At 40.3% G+C, this 20,655-nt stretch overlaps 1 protein-coding gene across 2 annotated transcripts in view; it reads left to right on the top strand.

The window, feature by feature from the left end:
• Positions 1 to 20,655, top strand: part of prkar1b (protein kinase, cAMP-dependent, regulatory, type I, beta) — a 202,919-nt gene that overhangs the window by 63,887 nt on the left and 118,377 nt on the right. For both annotated transcript variants that reach the window (XM_072559834.1, XM_072559835.1), the window contains exon 4: positions 9,486 to 9,577. In XM_072559834.1, the coding sequence (XP_072415935.1) occupies positions 9,486 to 9,577 (92 nt within the window). The remainder of the gene's footprint in view (positions 1 to 9,485; positions 9,578 to 20,655) is intronic.

Genomic DNA, 20,655 nt, shown 5'->3' with positions numbered 1-20,655 from the left:
ACACATGTGCTGTTTTGGAAAATGTAAGGGGTGATGGATTTTCAAGGGAATGTAGCACAAACAGCTAAGTTTCTGGTATCGAGACTGGCTCTAATGCAATGAGGGGTAAATCGGGTTCCAAGAGATGTTTCTGTGGCCAGCAGCGAGAAATCAGAATGGTGTGTTGCTTCCCTGGTGCCAGGATTAAGAATGTCTCAGAGGGTGCAGAATGTTCGCAAGGGGAGAGGGGCCAGCAAGAGATCATTGTCTACATTGGAACCAATTACAGAGGAAGGGAAAAGGTTGAAATTCTGAAGGGTGATTACAGAAAGTTAGGCAGGAATTTAAAAAGGAGGTCCTCGAGGGTAGTAATATCTGGATTACTCCTGGTGCTACGAACTAGTGAGGGCAGGAATAGGAGGATAGAGCAGATGAATGCATGGATGAAGAGCTGGTGTGTGGGAGAAGGATTCACATTTTTGGATCATTGGAATCTGTTTTGGTGTAGAAGTACAAGAAGGATGGTTTGCACCTAAATTGGAAGGGGCCGAATATACTGGCAGGGAGATTTGCAAGAGCTGCTCGATAGGATTTAAACTAGGAAGGTGGGGGTGGGGGTGGGGGAGGGGGAACCCAGGGAGATAGTGAGGAAAGAGATCAATCTGAGACTGGTACAGTTGAGAACAGAAGCGAGTCAAACAGTCAGGGCAGGCAGGGACAAGGTAGGACTAATAAATTAGGACTAATAAATTAAATTTCAGTGCAAGGGGCCTAACAGGGAAGGCAGATGAACTCAGGGCATGCTTAGGAACATGGAACTGGGATGGAAGCGAGAGAAGTGATTGCTGGGCCTCTTGCTGAGGTATTTGTATCATTGGTAGTCACAGGTGAGGTGCTGGAAAACTGGAGGTTGGCTCACATGGTGCCACTCTTTTAAGAAGGTTAGTAAGGACAAGTCAGGGAACTATAGACCAGTGAGCCTGACCTCAGTGGTGGGCAATGATTCCCACTGTTGGAGGGAATCGTGAGGGACAGGATGTACATGTATTTGGAAAGGCCAGGACTGATTCCGGATCGTCAACATGGCTTTGTGCATGGGAAATCATGTCTCACAAACTTGATTGAGTTTTTTTGAAGAAGTAACAATGAGGATTGATGAGGGCAGAGTGGTGGACATGATCTGTATGGGCTTCAGTAAGGCGTTCGACAAGGTTCTCCATAGGAGACTGGTTAGCACTTTTAGATCTCAAGGAATAAAAGGAAAACTAGCCATTTGGATACAGAACTGACTCAAAGGTAGAAGATAGGGTGGTGGTGGAGGCCTGTGATCAGTGGAGTGCCACAAGGATCGATGCTGGGTCCTCTACTTTTTGTCATTGACATAAATGATTTGGATGCGAGCATAAGAGGTACAGTTAATAAGTTTTCAGATGACACCAAAATTGGAGGTGTAGTGGACAGCGAAGAGGGTTATCTCAGATTTCAACAGGATCTTGATCAGATGGGTCAATGGGCTGCGAAGTGGCAGATGGAGTTTAATTCAGATAAATACAAGGTGCTGCATTTTGGGAAAGCAAACCTTAGCAGGACTTCCACACTGAATGGTAAGGTCCGAGGGGGTGTTGCTGAACAAAGAGACTTTGGAATGCAGGTTCATAGCTCCTTGACAGTGAAGTTGCGGGGGGCTAGGATAGTGAAGGCAGCGTTTGGTATGCTTTCTTTTATTGGTCAGAGTATTGAGTACAGGAATTGGGAGGTCATGTTGCGGTTGTACTGAACATAGAACATAGAACATAGAAAAATACAGCGCAGTACAGGCCCTTCGGCCCTCGATGTTGTGCCGACCGAAGCCTACCGAACCTACACTAGCCCAATAACCTCCATATGCTTGTCCAATGCCCGCTTAAATGACCATAAAGAGGGAGAGTCCACCACTGCTACTGGCAGGGCATTCCATGAACTCTCAACCCACTGAGTAAACATCTACCCCTAACATCTGTCCTATACCTACCACCCCTTAATTTAAAGCTGTGTCCCCTAGTAACAGCTGACTTCATTAGCGGAAAAAGGTTTTCACTGTCAACCCTATCTAAACCCCTAATCATCTTGTACACCTCTGTCAAATCTCCCCTAAACCTTCTTTTCTCCAATGAGAAAAGCCCCAAGTGCCTCAGCCTTTCCTCATACGATCTTCCTACCATGCCAGGCAACATCCTGGTAAACCTCCTCTGCACTCGTTCCAATGCCTCCACATCCTTCCTATAATATGGCTACCAAAACTGCACCCAATACTCCAGATAAGGCCGCACCAGAGTCTTATACAACTGCAACATGACCTCAGGACTCCGGAACTCAATTCCTCTACCAATAAAGGCCAGTACACCATATGCCTTCTTCACAGCACTATTTACCTGGGTGGCAACTTTCAAAGATCTGTGTACATGGACACCAAGATCCCTCTGCTCATCCACACTACCAAGTAGCCTACCATTAGCCCAGTAATCCATCTTCTTGTTACTCCTACCAAAGTGAATGACTTCACACTTAGCTACATTGAATTCCATTTGCCACCTTACTGCCCAGCTCTGCAACTTATCTATATCCCACTGCAACCTGCCACATCCTTCTTCGCTGTCCACAACTCCACTGACTTTCGTGTCATCCGCAAACTTGCTCACCCAGCCTTCAAGCCCCTCCTCCAGGTCATTTATAAAAATGACAAAGCAGTGGTCCCAAAACAGATCCTTGTGGAACACCGCTAGTAACTGCGCTCCAAGATGAACCGATACCATAAACTACTACCCTCTGTCTCCTTCCAGCCAGCCAATTCCTAATCCAAACCTCTAATACACCCTCAATGCCATACCTCCGTAGTTTTTGCATTAGCCTGCCATGGGGTACCTTATCGAACGCCTTGCTAAAATCCATATACACCATATCTACTGCTTTACCCTCATCCACCTCCTTGGTCACCTTCTCAAAGAATTCAATAAGGTTTGTGAGGCATGACCTGCCCTTCACAAAACCATGCTGACTATCCTTGATCACATTATTCCTATCCAGATGTTCATAAATCCTATCCCTTACAATTGTCTCTAAGTCTTTGCCCACAACAGAAGTGAGACTCACTGGCCTATAATTACTTGGGCTATCCCTGCTCCCCTTCTTGAACAAGGGGACCACATTCGCTATCCTCCAGTCTTCTGGCACTATTCCTGTAGACAACAACGACATAAAAATCAAGGCCAATGGCTCCGCTATCTCCTCCCTAGCTTCCCAGAGAATCCTAGGATAAATGCCATCAGGCCCAGGGGACTTATCTATTTTCATCCTTTCCAGAATTTCCAACACCTCTTCCCTACATACCTCAAAGCCGTCCATTCTAATTAATTGTGACTCAGTATTCACATCGGCAACAATGTCCTGTTCCTGAGTGAATACTGACGAAAAGTATTGATTTAGTGTCTCACCGATCTCCTCCGCCTCCACACACAACTTCCCACTACTATCCTTGACTGGACCGATACCTACCCTAGTCATCCTTTTATTCCTGACATACCTAGAGAAAGCCTTAGGGTTTTCCCTAATCCTACCAACCAAGGACTTTTCATGTCCCCTTCTCGCTGCTCTTAGCTCTCTCTTTAGATCCTTCCTGGCTACCTTATAACTCTCAATCGCCCCAACTGAACCTTCATGCCTCATCTTTACATAGGCCACCCTCTTCCCTTTCACAAGGGATTCCAATTCCTTATTAAACCACGGGTCCCTCACAAGACCCTTTCCTCCCTCCCTGACTGGTACATACTTATCAAGGACACCCAATAGCTGCTCCTTGAACAAGCCCCACATATCATTTGTGTCCTTCCCTTGAAGCCTATTTTTCCAATCCACGCATCCTAAGTCATGCCTCACCGCATCATAATTTCCCTGCCCCCAGCTATAACTCCTGCCCTGCAGTGCACACTTATCCCTCTCCATCACTAGAGTAAAAGTCACCGAGTTGTGGTCACTGCCCCCGAAGTGCTCACCTACCTCCAAGTCTAACACCTGGCTTGGTTCATTACCTAGAACCAAATCCAGTATAGCCTCACCTCTTTTTGGCCTGTCTACATATTGTGTCAGGAAACCCTCCTGCGCACATTGGACAAACACCGACCCATCTAACGAACTCGAGCTATAGCTTTCCCAGTCAATATCTGGGAAGTTAAAGTCCCCCATAACAACCACCCTGCTACTTTCACTCTTCTCCTGAATCATCCTCGCAATACTTTCCTCTACTTCTCTCGGACTATTAGGAGGCCTGTAGAAAACTCCTAACAGGGTGACCTCACCTTTCCTATTTCTAACCTCCGCCCAAACTACCTCAGATGGAAAGTCTTCCTTCATCACCCTTTCTACTGCTGTAATACTATCCTTGACAAGCAATGCCACACCTCCCCCTCTTTTACCCCCATCTCTGACCCTACTAAAACATTTAAACCCTGGAACCTGCAACAGCCATTCCTGTCCCTGTTCTACCCACGTCTCTGTAATGGCCACAACATCGAAATCCCAGGTACCAACCCATGCTGCAAGCTCACCTACCTTATTTCTTATACTTCTGGCATTGAAGTATACACACTTCAAGCCACCTTCCTGTTTACAGGCACCCTCCTTCGAGATCGATGCTTTGTTCCTAACCTCCCTACACTCAAGGTCCTGTACCCTAAAGCTACACTCCAGGTTCCCATGCCTCTGCAGAGTTAGTTTAAACCCTCCCAAAGAGCACTAGCAAACCTCCCCCCAAGGATACTGGTGCCCCTCAGGTTCAGGTGTAGACCATCCTGTTTATAGAGGTCCCACCTTCCCCAGAAAGAACCCCAGTTATCCAAATACTGGAATCCCTCCCTCCTGCACCACCCCTGTAGCCACGCATTTAACTCTTCTCTCCTATTCCTCAACTCTCTATTACGTGGCACGGGTAACAAACCAGAGACAACAGCTCTGTTCGTTCTAGCTCTGAGCTTCCAATCTAGCTCCCTGAAAGCCTGTCTAACATCCTCACCCCTCTTCCTACCTATGTCGTTGGTGCCAACGTGGACGACGATCTGGGGCTGCTCCCCCTCCCCCTTAAGGACCCGGAAAACACGATCAGAGACATCACGTACCCTTGCACCTGGGAGGCAACATACCAATCGTGAGTCTCTATCGCCCCCGCAAAACCGCCTATCTGTGCCCCTCACTATTGAGTCCCCAATAACTATCGCTCTACCTTTCTCCACCCTTCCCTTCTGAGCAACGGGGACAGGCTCCGTGCCAGAGGCCTGAGCCTCGTTGCTTATCCCTGGTAAGTCATCCCCCCCCACAACTATCCAAAACGGTATACTTGTTCTTGAGTGGAATGACCGCAGGGGGTCCCTGCACTGGCTGCTTCCTCCCACTCCCCCTCACTGTCACCCATCTCTCTATAACTTTCGGAGTAACTACTTCCCTAAAGCTCTGATCTATGACCACCTCTGCCTCCCGAATGATCTGCAGTTCATTCAACTCCAGCTCCAGTTCCCTAACACGGTCTTGGACATTGGTTAGGCCACGGTTGGAATATTGCGTGCAATTCTGGTCCCCTTCGGAAAAGGTTTGGAGGACTTGAGCTATGTGGAGAGGATGAACAGGCTGCTGTTGGAGGATGAGGGGTGACCTTATAGATGTTTCCAAAATTATGAGGGGCATGGATAGGGGAAATAAGCCAAGTCTTTTCCCAGGGTCGGGGAGTCCACAACTAGAGGGCATAGGTTTAGGGTGAGAGGGGAAAGATATAAAAGAGACCTAAGGGGCAACTTTTTCATGCAGAGGGTGGTACATATGTGGAATGAGCTGCCAGAGGATGTGGTGAAGGTTGGTGCAATTGCAGCATTTAAGAGGTATTTGGATGGGTGTGTGAATAGGAAGAGTTTGGAGAGATATGGGCCAGGTGCTGGTAGGTGGGACTAGATTGGGTTGGAATATGTGGTCAGCATGGATGAGTTGGATTGAAGTGTCTGTTTCCATGCTGTACATCTCTGTGACTCTATAACTGGAGTAATGCATGCAGTCCTTGTTACCACATTCTAGAAAGGATGTAATTGCACGAGTGAGGCTGCAGAGGAAATCTAACAGAATACTGCAGGGGCTGGAGGTCTGAGCAGTGAGCAATGATTGGATATGCTGAGGTTGTTTTCCTTAGAGCAGTAAAGTTTGAGAAGGGACCTAATGAAGGTGTTTAATGTGGAGAGGCATTGGTTGGATAGGAAGGCACTTTTTCCATTTATTAGAAGAATCAGTAACCTGGGGGCATAGATTAAGCAAAGAAGTAGAAATCTAGGAGGAGGCACTTACTCATTTAGGGAGGTTGAATATCTGGAGCTCTCTGTTTGAAAGGGTGGTGAAATTAGAAACTCTGATAACACGTAAAAGGTGTTATCAGAGTTGCATGTCGCTTGCATTTCTGTATCATCCAGGTCTACGGGTCAAGAGATGAAAAACAGGATTTATAAAGTCAAATCTTTGACACAATGGCTTGAATGCCTTCTGTGCTGTAAATGTCAGTGATTAAGTCTGTTTGGTCCACAAAATAGCAAGAAAAACAATACTCATGTATTTGGAAAGACAAGGACTGATTCGGGATAGTCAACATGGCTTTGTGCGTGGGAAATCATGTCTCACAAACTTGATTGAGTTTTTTGAAGAAGTAACAAAGAAGATTGATGAGGGCAGAGCAGTAGATGTGATTTATATGGACTTCAGTAAAACATTCGACAAGGTTCCCCATGGGAGACTGATTAGCAAGTTTGATCTCATGGAATACAGGGAAAACTAGCCATTTGGATACAGAACTGGCTCAAAGGTAGAAGACAGGGTGGTGGTGGAGGGTTATTTTTCAGACTGGAGGCCTGTGACCATTGGAGTGCCACAAGGATCGGTGCTGGCCCTCTACTTTTTGTCATTTACATAAATGATTTGGATGCGAGCATAAGAGATGACACCAAAATTGGAGGTGTCGTGGACAGCAAAGAGGGCTACCTCAGATTACAACAGGATCTGGGCCAATGGGCTAAGAAGTGACAGATGGAGTTTTATTCAGATAAATCCAAGGTGCTGCATTTTGGAAAAGCAAATCTTAGCAGGACTTATACACTTAATGGTAAGGTCCTAGGGAGTGTTGCTGAACAAAGAGACCTTGGAGTGCAGCTTCATAGCTCCTTGAAAGTGGAGTCGCAGGTAGATAGGATAGTGAAGAAGGCATTTGGTATGCTTTCCTTTATTGGTCAGAGTATTGAGTATAGGAGTTGGGAGGTCATGTTGCGGCTGTACAGGACATTGGTTAGGTCACTGTTGGAATATTCTGCAATTCTGGTCTCCTTCTTATCGGAAAGATGTTGTGAACCTTGAAAGGGTTCAGAAAAGATTAACAAGGATGTTGCCAGGGTTGGAGGATCTGAGCTATGGAGAGAGGCTGAACAGACTGGGGCTGTTTTCCCTGGAGCGTCTGAGGCTGAGGAGTGACTTTACAGAGGTTTATAAAATTATTAGGGGCATGGATAGGGTAAATAGACAAAGTCTTTTCCCTAGGGTCGGGGAGTCCAGAACTAGAGGGCGTAGGTTTAGGGTGAGAGGGGAAAGATATAAAAGAGACCTAAGGGGCAACGTTTTCACGCAGAGGGTGGTACGTATATGGCATGAGCTGCCAGAGGAAGTGGTGGAGGCTGGTACAATTGCAACATTTAAGAGGCATTTGAATGGGTATATGAATAGGAAGGGTTTGGAGGGAAATGGGCCAGGTGCTGGCAGGTGAGACTAGATTAGGTTGGGATATCTGGTCGGCATGGACGGGTTGTACCGAAGGTTCTGTGTCCATGCTGTACATCTCTATGACTCTGACTCTAAATCAAACCCAGTTATCAGGTTTCTTACCAAAAGCTAATTTGTGACTGTACTTTGGCTTTCAGAGGTGTATTTTGTCCTGGTTCTTTTAAGAATAAGAGGTTGAGACAGATGTAGAACGATCTATTCCAAGTCAATAAAGTAAACAGCTTGTGTGGCCTTGGGGATTTTTTGTTAAAAGTTGGAATAATGGAAGCAGCATGAATGAATGGAGTCAGGCTCCCACAGAACCAGGGTTTCAGTTTAGCTTTCAGTAGTTGTGGGCCCTTGAAGCTGGACGTGGAACTTCTTATTCTCTGTTACAACTAATAGCAAGAGTTCTGTCTGCTGTGAGAATTGCACGTTAATTTTTTTTTACTGAATTTGCCTTTGCCGAGCGTGTGTTTATGGGATGTTACTGTATTGGAACAGTTGCTGTTTAGTTGTTAAATAATCTGTTATTCTGTTAACTTTTCCAATGGAGTTGTTATTCTGATTTCTTGTTTTGTTTTGTATTTAACTATAGGGTTAGAAGAAAGTGTGTTTGCTTAAAGCTGTGTAACCAATCTCATTACGTATGGAACCCAGTACCTTGCACTTGCCTTTAGATAAGATAAAAGTTGGGGACAAGGCTATCTTCTTGATATATTTGAGGGATGTTGGCCTGGTCCATAACATTAGAGTTGAGAATTTTTTGTGCATGTATTTTGGAAGGATATTGGTTTGAGTTTGGAGATCCGTCATGAGCTATTGTATAATTTTGAAATAATTGTTTTCAATTATTTTGAGTCAAACCAGTTATGAGCATGGCTAAGATGAGAGGTGGAAATTCTGTACCGTTGCATAGTAGATGTTGTTTATGGTGAAATTGATATTGAACAATATTGGACTGTGTTGCCCTGATGTGGAACAGTTCATGCATGCTTTGAACATAAACCTGACCAGATTAAATAGATGTTATGGAATCATTTTTTAATACTACACTATTATGAAGCAAATTAATTAATTTGTTATCACTGTTGTTGCTGTGTTCGGAGGGGACAAAGCAATGAACTTAATTTCCTTTAATTTTTCTTTTAAATCAAAAGACTGTTTGAAATATACCTTTTTTTTCTTCTACTTCCAAAAGGTGGTGAATGTGTGGAATTTGCTACCCCAAAGTATGGTGGATATTGGGACAGTGAATAAATTTAAGCAGGAGTTAGGTAGATATTTCGTTGACAATGAATTGAAGGGTTATGGGGAGAAGGTAGAAAAATGGGAATTAGGAGCATATTAACCATAGTGGAGCAGACTTGATGGGCAGAATGGCCTAATTCTTCTCCTAGATCTTATCACGTGTCTTTAAATGTAGATCTGTCCTTAATTACGTTGCAATTTACTGTGAGTAATTGAAGGTGTTAACCGTTATGTGCTAGACTATTGTGTTATTCACTCGGCTGCTCCTTTTAGTTTTATGTTCCATTATGTGACTAACTCAATGTACTGGATTATGTGGTGATAAGCATTCTATTTCTTGAAATCCTCAAATCTTGATCAACTGTATCTCAATTGGCTGAAAGTTTAATTTATGAATGTAGGATGACTGTGTCCAGCAGTTGACATCATTTTAATGTATTGTTTCATAGGTTATACCAAAGGACTACAAGACGATGACTGCACTTGCAAAAGCTATTTCTAAGAACGTTCTTTTTGCTCATCTTGATGATAATGAACGAAGGTAGGTCAATGAATGACATGGATGCAGTTATTGCTCACATTTACAATTTATTCCTTTTGCTGTGTTTTAATTGCCTTTTTACTGTGCCGTCCATCCTTGCATCCTGTTTTCAGGCAGAGGCAATGTTAACATTAATGTGGCCTTTTGCGTTCAGCTATTAATTTGAGCCAGATTGAATAAAGGTCAATGCATTATGGAATTATACAGTCTAGAAGATGTCCTTCAGCCAATTGAATCTGTATTGCCAAAAGTACACTACTACCTGAACCCTAGTCCCAATTTCTCCACAGTAGGGCTCATCCAAGTACTCTTTAAAAGTTATTGCAACATTTGTTGTTACCCTTCACTGAACTGTTCGTATAGTATAGTGCATTCCTTCTGTGACATTTTTTATTTGGTTACCCAACTGGTGTGAATACATAAATGCCTACATGGTCAGAAAACACATTTCTATTGGTGAAATGTTTAAGATCATGAAGTATGATCTTGATGTAGAAAACGTTGATTAGAGTATGAGTACAACCAAAATTATATAAATAAGACTGTAAAATTTCTTGTGTGTTTTCTTCTCCCTTTTTAAATCAACTTTCTGTCTGAAAGTATTTTTAGATAATACTATGCCAGCACAAAAAGGCTTAGTGTTCAGAAAAATATTGACTGGCAATGCCCAAAAATGTTCTGTGCACCTGCTGCTGATGTACAGTAGATAGAATTTATGGTCAACCATGGAAGTTCTAGCTTTATAATAGGATTCTGACAATGTGTTAGTGTAGTAATTGTTCACCAAATGCCATTTGTATTTATGAGATTTACTTAATCTTTTTCCATCAGTTTTTAAAATTGAAAAATCCTGTTAAATATTTTGAGTGGACCTTTGTTTTCTGTTGGTGTCCAATTTGTGTACTTTTTATATTATATCATGTAGCCCAGAGAGTAATTAGGAATTGCTGTGGTTCTGGAGTCACATGTTTCCTTCCCCAAAGGAAGTAGGTTGGTTTTTCTAACATTTGACAACAGTTTCATTTTCATCATTGGGCACTTAAATCCAGATTTTTTAAAAATCGAATCAAAATTTTACCATCCTCCATTACTTGGGTCTTTGGATTTGTAGTCTCGACTATTATATTTGCCATCACTTCCCTTCCATGCATAATCTTGTTCGATTTGATTTCTATACTAGTTTGAAATCACTTGTGTCGGCTTTGCATCCACTTTAACAAAACTCAATCTATATTATGTTTTCTTGTTTAATTTTTAAAAGAAACAACTTCAGATATTGTCAAGACCAATCATATAGGTATCTCTGGAATCACTCTTGATTGGAAAATAGGCACCTTGTATTTTTTCATTTGAGTGGTGCCAGTGGACAAAATGTTTTATAAAGCCATCATTTGCTGGCACTGCCTGTGGAAATGTTTGCTATTTGCACCATTTGTCTGAAAGCTGAAATTGTGCATTTCATTTGATAGTTTACACAAATAAGCAATGCAGTTTCATGGAATTTGAACTGTTGAGAATTAATTTTGTGAATTCCTGGAAGGATTATAACATGTTCTACTTCAAGTGTTCAGTGTTACTTTGAGTTATTTCCTCCTTAATCAGGTATCAGGATTCTGCAAGAACCACAATCAATGCATCATGATCTAGAAGCAGAAAAGATTGTTGCCATGTACTGATTCTAGTTTTCTGCGGTAGCTCAGGTTCTGCTTGCATAAAATGCATGTCCTGACTGGTGAGAAATCTGCACTAATAACCTCAATTAAAATTATATTTTAACCTTTTGCCATCAGATATGATGAAAGATTACGCAAGCTAGCTTTCTGTTTCCCTGGAGTTTATGGAGATTTAAGTTGAAATTTGAATCATGGAACCCCTACAGTATGGAGACAGGCCATTTGACCCATCGAATGCACATCGATCCATCCCACCCAGACACACCCCACTACCTGTAACCAAGCATTTCCCATGATTAATCCACCTAGCCTGCACATCCCTAAACATGGGCAATTTAGTGTGGCCAATCCACCTAACCTGCACATCTTAGGACTGAGGGAAGAAACCAGACCAAACTCACAGACATTGGAGACTGTGCAAATTCTACACAGATCGTCACCCAAGGGTGGAAATGAACCTCGGTCCCTGCCACTGTGAGGCAGCAGTCCTTGCCACTAAGCCACCATGCCACCCATTTGATTGAAATCTTTAGATATTAAGGGAAACAAGATATATATAAAGAGAAAATCATCTGTTTCTGCTGCTTTTGTTTGGGTGCATGAGCCATGAAATATAGCCTTGCAGCTGAGAAGGAACTTTGCTTGAGAAATTTGGGACTAAGGCTTGTAGCCTGGAAATTACAGCCAGATCTTTCAGGAGTGAAATTAGGAAATTCTGTTCTGCTTCCACAGCGAAGTAGAATTTTTGAACTCTCTTCCAAAAATGGAGGTTAATGCTTAAAAATTGCTAATTCTAAAAATTGACATTTGATTTGTTAGACTACATAAAAAAAGGGTTATGAGGACAATGATGGTGGGAATTAAGTGGCAAATCAGCCACTGAATGTTGGAGTAGGCTTGCGGGGTGAACAGCCTATAATTGTTCCTGTGTTGAACAATCTCTCTTTCATGGTCTTACTGGCTGTGAAGGAAACATACTTAAAACAGTGGGAGCGTGGCAGTGGTACAAATGACTAATTCCTCGGATGGTGGGACTGTCAAGTGAAGAAGCTGGCTCTCTATTCTCTAGAGTTTACATCAATGAAAAGACAGATCATAGAAGGTTAATAGTTCGTGGTGGGATACACAGGGTAGACGTGCTGAAAGGACGTTTCTGCTGGTTGTGACCATATTCAAATCAGGCAAGGCAATCTCAAGGTAAGGGGCAAGCCATTTAAGGCAATAATTAGGAGGAATTTCTTCACCGATTGGGTAGTAAATGTTTTGGGATAAGGGATCTGCGGAAACCAAGTTATTTAAGTAGATTCAAGGTGGCGACCAATAGATTTCTTATTACTGACATTAAAGGACATGTGGGTTGTGCAGGAAAAGTGTGTTGAGGTAGCTGATCAATTATGATCTACTGTTGGCATGTGTTAAAGGTTGAATGACCTGCTACTTGTTGAGATGTTCATGCCTTTATTGTTTTTGATTTGTAGCTGTGAATTGTGAGAGCGGAAAGGTGAAAGTGACCTTTGGAGTATGACCAGCAGCTTCTTTTAAAAATAAAAGGAGAACAAACCAGCTGATTTTCTTAAGGAGGCAGGCCTGGAGGTGAATTACTAGTTGATTCTTGTTCAAAGTGCTGTGTTGATCTTTTAACTCCAGAGAAGCATTATGCTGTAACAGATGGCAGATATTTAAACATTAACAGGGGCTTTGCAGGGAGTTTTGGAGCTGGTAATTCTATCAAAATATGTTTGGAAAAAATAAAAAGAGAAATCAAAGTTTGAATGGTTTTAAACTGTTTTTTGTCAGAAGGAGTGTTGCTGCCTAAGCTACAGCTCAGACGTTTGATTGCCCCCTAATTATTACATGTTTGGAGAAAAGAAACTCAATATAAGAATTAAATTAATATTCCTTGGAATCTACTGGAAGCTGTTTGCTGTGACTGGTGTCTTCAGAAACCAGACAACATACAAGTCCCAGGTGCTTGCAGTATTCCAAGTCGTGGAGATTGCTTAAGTGAGCTGGCCAGTTCCATCTCTCATTTTTCTTTTGATTTATCTCCTAACTTTATCGGTTTGTCTCAGTCTCAGTCTCTGTGCGAGTGCGGGCTAGAAAGGAAATAAAATTGGGTTGAAACCAAAGACCTGAATCAACTGACCTGTTTAATTTTGTTGTACTAAAGCTATCATTATTAATAAATAGTTAATTATTTTGTTAAAGGTATAAACATGATATTGGTAATCAAAGTCAGGTTAAGAACAATTGAGGCAATTTTGAGGGTCATTGAGTATTTACTTTTAATTTGTGCTGTGAATACAGGGTTAGTGAAACTGTGTTTTTGACTGCCTGTTTCCATGCTCCTTTTGAACAATTGTTTGTTTGTTTGTTTGGAAACCAATTATTGCTTGGTGTTTTTAAAGAGTTAATTGCTCTTTTTTTGAGTAACTTTTAGTTAGCAAATAAGATGAACACTGAAAAGTTTAAATAAAGTGGAGCTGACAACTTTGGAGAAGATACTGATCAATGACAGACCTGCAGTAGATGATTTGTAGCAAGTTTGAAATTGCAGAGAGTATCAACAGCTTCAGGAGCAACCAAAAATTGTAATGCTGTGTAGTGTGTAAATGTTGTTTCTGAGACCATATATTAACCAGTGAGTAGGAGGTTGACTTAGACATGGGCAATATTTACAGAATTGAAATCCACCCTCTCCCATTGATTTGTCACCTATCCATTTAGACTTTTGCATGAAATGGGCAGTGGGGTTTATTGGCAAAAGACTACAGTTTTTCTCTTTACTGTAGGCTAGCTTTTCTCCCACACTGATGACTTCTTGCCATCTTCTAACTAACTGAATTTATCTATTTGAATTCCCAAGACTTTGGGAGAGATTTTCATTGTTATAGATGAATTTCGTCTAAATGTCTCCTGAGCACTGGAGAGAGTGACCTAGAACATTAGCTCAGTTGAATTTGTATCTGTCTTGAGCCAGTTCTATCTATGCAAGATACTCAAAACCAGCTTACTGGCTTTACTTGAAAGTGTGTGCAACAGATATCGTGGTAGAGGAATGCATCAATATTTTTAAATTGTAGGAAGCAATGCCATCTATTCATATTATTTGTTACTGTATTCTACAGTAACAAACCATCATGAAAACTGACAATAGGAATGGAAGTATATTCAAATATCTGAATTTGATACTACAAGGACAGTGACTGCATTTGTAAGATGCTTTGTTTTGATTTTACAGAGTGTCTGAACATAAAATATTGCAGCTACAAAGCAACTACTGATCATGAATTGTTGCAATGTAGTATATAGAACCTCATTCCAACAATGTGATATTATCTTTAATCAAACTTGAAATTTATCTTTCATCATAGCAGGTGCAGAGCATTGAATATATCACCTGTGGTTTACTGGTTTTTGATAGCACCGAATATTCAGAGTGCAATTAATTACAATAATCTAACTCAAGAAAATCATCGAAGAGGGCATGAAAGATATGGATTTTACAGCGCTGTTCATGGCCTCCGGGTGTCACAAAGTGCTTTACAACATGTGAACCAAAAGAAAGACTTGCATTATATTACACTTTCCACAGCCATTAGATGTCTTGAAGCACTTTTGCATCCAATGAAATACTTTCTCAAGTGTTGTCATGTTGTAATGCACTAAACAGGGTGGCCAATTGTGAATGTCAAGTTTCCACAAAGAGTTATGTGATTATGATCAGTTTTTTTTTCACACTGTTGATAAAGAAAGAAGTGCAAGCTTAGTCCCAGTGATAAATGTCTTGTTCTTCTTGGAAATCAGGCCATAGTTTTATGTCAGTTTAATGGGGTGAATGAAATCACTGTTTCATGTGTCATTTGGAAGACCTCTCTTCCCATACTGCATTCGGTCATCAGCACTTAGCATTTTCTGCCCAAATCCTGGATTGGGACTGGAATCTGTATTGTTCTAACTGAAGCATAAGAGTGTTATCTAATGAATCTGAGTTTTGAAGATGCCACATTGCTAAATCAGTGTTTAAATTCTGGTTGAAGTTGCAAAAACTATTTTTAATGATCAGGGTTCACGTTGGCAACCACCATAAACTGAAAGGAGTTGGAGAGATGACAAAATCGGGAAATGATGATTAGATTGCATTAAGTTTTGATTTTAAAAGCTTTCAGATGAGAGAAAGAATTAACATTGAAAAGGGCAAAACATTTATTTTCATGACGAGGTAACATCATCAGTGAGCGTCTCTGGTGAAGCACTGGTGGTATGTCCCACCACTATATTTATGGGTCTTGGTTTCTTAAGGTGGGTGATGTTGTTTCTGGTTCTTTTTTTCAAGGGGAGGTAGATAGGATCTAAATCCATGTGTTTATTGATGGAATTCTGGTTAGAGTGCTATACCTCTAAGAATTCTCGTGCGTGCCTTTGTTTTGCCTATCCTAGGATGTGTGTTGTCCTTCTTTGTCTGTATGTATATATAGAGGCGTCCGGACCCCTTGGCATCATGGTAGCCCACAAACCGACCAACACACTTGAACAGCGACTAATGAACCTAAAGGATCCCTTAGAAACTACCAGCAAAACTAACATCATCTACAAGATACCATGCAAGAATTGTAAAAAAACATAACATCGAACAAACTAGCAGGAAACTTGCCACCAGGATACATAAACACCAACTGGCCACCAAAAGACACAAGCCACTATCACTTGTTCTATACATACCGACAAACAAAGACACATACCAGAGTTCTTCGAGGCATGGCACTGTAACCAGCACTCCATCAAGAAACACATCGATTTAGATCCTATCTCCCCTTGGGGAAAAAACGAACCAGAAATGACATCACCCACTTTAAGAAACCAAGATCTATAAATAGAGAGACGGAACATACCACCAGTGCTTCACCAGAGACACTGCTGATGTTACCTAGTATGGTGACGAAATGTCTGAAAACAAACCTTCAAACTCAGTGAGCTAACTTAGATACTTACCATCAACCTGAACTGCAAATCTTCTCAAAACTCACGAGGGCAAAATATTTTCTAGCTTGATTTCTAAGGAAAAGTGCATTTAGAGCCATTAATGTGAAGAGTTGATTTCTATTTTGAGATTGTACAAGACAAAGGAAGAGCATGTAGGGTAATCTTTTAAAACTTAGGTGGCAAGCTAATAGAAATTCAGAGAATCTGTGACAGTGATAGTATTGATTAAATAAAAAGATAAGGCAGATGTACATAAAAGGCTAGAGGTGCGAAGTAGTTTTTGATACCTTTTAACCCTACAAGCCAGTCATTTTGCTATTCCACATCCTCAAGAGCCATTGTTGATATTCTCTACATGTGAAAGTTCAAGCCAAGTATTATAGACAATTCTGACAGTTCATCCATCATAACAATTTGATCTTTGATTATTTTGAATGGCTCCATTTGCTGTTTAATCTTTTTACTCCAAAACTCTAAAGTTCTCTGAATTAATGAGAACTTTTCAAGTGTTGTGGCTTTCCTTTCCTCTTGTATCAAGGAAGTTAGAAACTGAGGTGTGCAGCTTTCAGAAATTATCTTGACATTTTTCTATGCTATGTAGTAAATACTATGTAGTAAATTTGGATTCTTCATATGCCAACTACAAGTGTTTAATTTTTTTTGGTCTGATTCCTTTTCAGAATGCAATCTCAGATGGGGATGTTGCACAGAAGTTTTAGGAGATGCTTACATATAATCACATGGAGTACCTGTCTCTACAGTTGATATGACCTTTCAAATGATTTCATTATGCTCATTTTACTTGGGAATGCTACTTACAGAACTAGTTAGATTAGGCCTAAAGAAGAGAATTATGTCTTCCATAGTAACTCCTGCTTCACTGAAGTCAGGTTTGCATTTCTGTCAATGTCTGGAAAATTTTTCTTTTGTTCCTTGTACATTTGTTTTAGCTTTACATTTTTATGTTTCTTAGAATAGATGACAGAATTTGTGGTGAGTTACTTGTCATATGAAGAGGCAATTCATGAACAATGTGTGCATTTTTCAACTTTCTGTTCAGTCGCACAGAACCAGTGTCTCATTGGAGAACTTTTTTACTTTGGGGTGTGTAATGTTATTTTCTTCTTGATATTAATATAATGATGGGATTTTGGTTATTTCTCAACTTCGAAGTCTATTACTGATCTGCAAATTTGCTTTAATTGCTAATTTTGCTTCATTTTAAATTGACCAACAAGATTATAGGTCTTTTCATGTACTGTATTTTGATCACAAACCACCCAAAAGCCTATCATGTCCGTAAGTTAATCTGTTCCTTTCAATATTGTGGGCATTTGATGTTCATGGAGATTTGTGGTTTGGCACCAAGTAAAAGCAAATTTAAATATATAACGTGCACTGTTTATTCTAGGATTTCTTTTATCTATTTGATTTCAGTTTACTTCTTTTGTGGCTCCTTGGAAAAAAAACGTAACCTTCAATTAAATTCTGGTTTTATAAGCAGCAAAAGAGAATTTTTCCTGGAAATCTCTTTTAACTATTGCATTACTGTATCTTTACAAAATATTTTACAGAGATGAGGTTTCAAAAAGGGTATGGCATAATTAAATATTTATTTTAAATGCTAAGTCCTCTATGGCTATGACTCTATGACACTTTTGTAAATGATGGCATTTACTTCTCATGATGGCTATTTTTATTCCGATGAAGAAGAACAGCATCCAAAAATTGGCTTGATTTATTTTAAAAAATGAATTATGTTTCAACTGCAATGGAAACAGGAAGAATTAATGAGTGTTTGAAATATTCGTTTTTAGAAGCATCAGATTCACTGAACTTTAAAATGTCAAATTAAATTTGTTAATACAACTTCCCTAATTCTCGCCCGATTTGGTTGATGGAGATAAATGACAGAATCGTCCTGAGCTTTTTTTTAAAATTCAGCTTTGTATGTTATCACGGTTAAAACAGTTAATGATAAAAGTTCATATTTTAATACCATTGGAATGTTTTACGCTTGTAAACATGGATGATGGCAGATTCTTTTAGTTGTTTTACCATCAACTTTGATTGGAAAGGTGGTTAACTTGGTGCTATCTTGGAATTGGATCTGCAAACTAAACCAATGCTTCAGCTCCTCTTGTGTCATTAAGTAGTCAGGAGCAAGGTAGGATTTAGGAACAGAAGTTGGCCATTTGACTCTTCAGTCATTCACTGAGTTTTGATGAGATCATGGCTGATCTTGAGACTGCAGTCTCTTTTCTACTTTCCTGTTGCTCCCATAACCATTGACTCCTTTGTCTCGCGAATCAAGAAACCAGAAGTGAAGGCAGATACAACTGCAAAGAAAAGTGGGAAGTTAGTGGAGTGGGATAGCACAGAAGGATAAAAAGGTATGGATTGAGAGGAAATTCTTACTCGGGATGTCAAAGCCAGCAGTCACATTATTTTAAATATGTGAAGGTACAAAATGGTGAGGGGAATGTGTCATTACAATCCGGTGCAACTGGAGAATGAGGTCTTGTTATCTTCATGGTAACGGAGTAAGTTAAGTATTATGATGCTCGAATATTAGTTTTGGCATGAATTTGTGAGAAGTAGGTCAAGGTTGACCCATTTTGTTGAATTCTTTGAGGTTATTAAGATGTAGTTTATGGAGTCATCTATGGATTTTTTTCGGTCGAGCTTCCAAAAGACATTAGATATTTTTTCTACACGATAGAGTTTTAGCCTAAGTACTTGGTATTGGTGATGGTCTAGTGACTTGAGTTTGTTGTTGACTCAAAGGAAGGAGACAGAGAAAGCAGTGATGATGTGACATTTTAAATGTTGATCTTCCAGTGCTTATGGTTGTACTTATTTTGGACTTTGTATATTCCCATGTATATAATAACGATGTGGCTGTAGAACAAGGCACTTCCCTCATTGTTGGTCTGCTTCTTCTTTAAAGGTGTACCTGTGAGTTGTTTCCATGATATTATCTCATTAATGAAGCCATATGCTGTTGACTATTTTCAAACATTTAATAAGAATTCCACAAACGCAAACAGATGTCTCTTTCTGCTACCACTACCATATTCCTTTTTTCCTTGTGAATTTTTTTTTAAACTCAAGCTTTCATATGTCTGCCAGGCTAACAGCTGGGTCAATCACTGGCCTTGAAAAATAGATGCAACAGTTGCTACATTTTCCAATAACAAAGATGGCCTTTGAGGGATGGAGAGCAGCTGCAAGATTTGACACATCGTGCACTGTCAGCTGCAGGATGCGAAACTTCTGACTCTGTTGTGAAGCATGAATTTAAGTGGCAGTAATAAGAATAAAGTATAGTAAATATTGGTTGGCCTTGATGTCATATTGTTTTGTCTATAAACATGTATTTGATTTCCTCCCTTCCGAAAAATTATTTGTGCTTTAGTTGCTGTAAACTCTGGCACCATATTAAAATATGAATTTTCCAAGACATTATTTATAGAATGCACATATACAAACAAAATGGCTGTTGGAGTAAGTAGATAAGTGTTTGTTATGCTCATGAATGAGTTATAGCTCAAAAGCCAATATTTTCATTATTACTGGTTTTTTTGTTAGTTCAAATATTAGGGCAGTGGATGTTGCTTCAGAATGAGAAGGCTATTCAATGTTGAGAGACTGGTTAAATTGGGATAGTGTCTGCACATTAGAAGAATGAGACACAATTGAATTGAAACAAAAGTTGTGTGGGGCCTTGACTGTGCAGTGTTTCTCTGGGTGGGGAATCTTGAACATGGGGGTTCAGAATAAACTATCATACTTTCTCACAGGATGTTTCTAACATGCAAACATTTGACCTATCTACAGGTTAAAGCATCTGAGAACTTGTGATAATACACCATATCAATCTTTATTTTTAATTAACATATAAAAAACAACCAATTATTTGTTGTTAATAATTACATTCTGATTGAACATGCAATCGAGTGAATTTCCAGTCAAACATGGTCAATATACTTAATGTTCTTAACAATATTAGCTATTGTGCAAATTTAAGGCTGATAGTTTTATTTTACTGATACAAAATGCCCATGTTATGTAATTGTGATGCGTTTGAAGTTTCTTTTAGTGCAAGGCAGCAGTAGTGAAACCTAACACCATAATGGTGAGTCAATTGAATCCACAATTTTTGAGGGCAGTTTAGTCCCTTACTTTGTTAAACTATTGGGGCCTGAAATCTAAGTACTGCAAGACTTGTTTTGATATTATTCACTGTATAACCTGACCTGTATTTGGTGCTATTTTGATCCGACCGTCCCCACATTCTGATTTGCGACTGCTCCCAGTGCTCTGCCTTCTGAATTGCAGCTTCGGTCCTTGTTGACTGTTATCCGACAGCAGTCTACCAAACTAGGATCCACCACAACACACCAGAGCAACCCCTTTCAC

Source organism: Chiloscyllium punctatum, chromosome 40 (genome assembly GCF_047496795.1).
Source record: "Chiloscyllium punctatum isolate Juve2018m chromosome 40, sChiPun1.3, whole genome shotgun sequence".
Lineage (NCBI taxonomy): Eukaryota > Metazoa > Chordata > Chondrichthyes > Orectolobiformes > Hemiscylliidae > Chiloscyllium > Chiloscyllium punctatum.
This window is presented reverse-complemented; position numbering and strand designations above follow the sequence as displayed.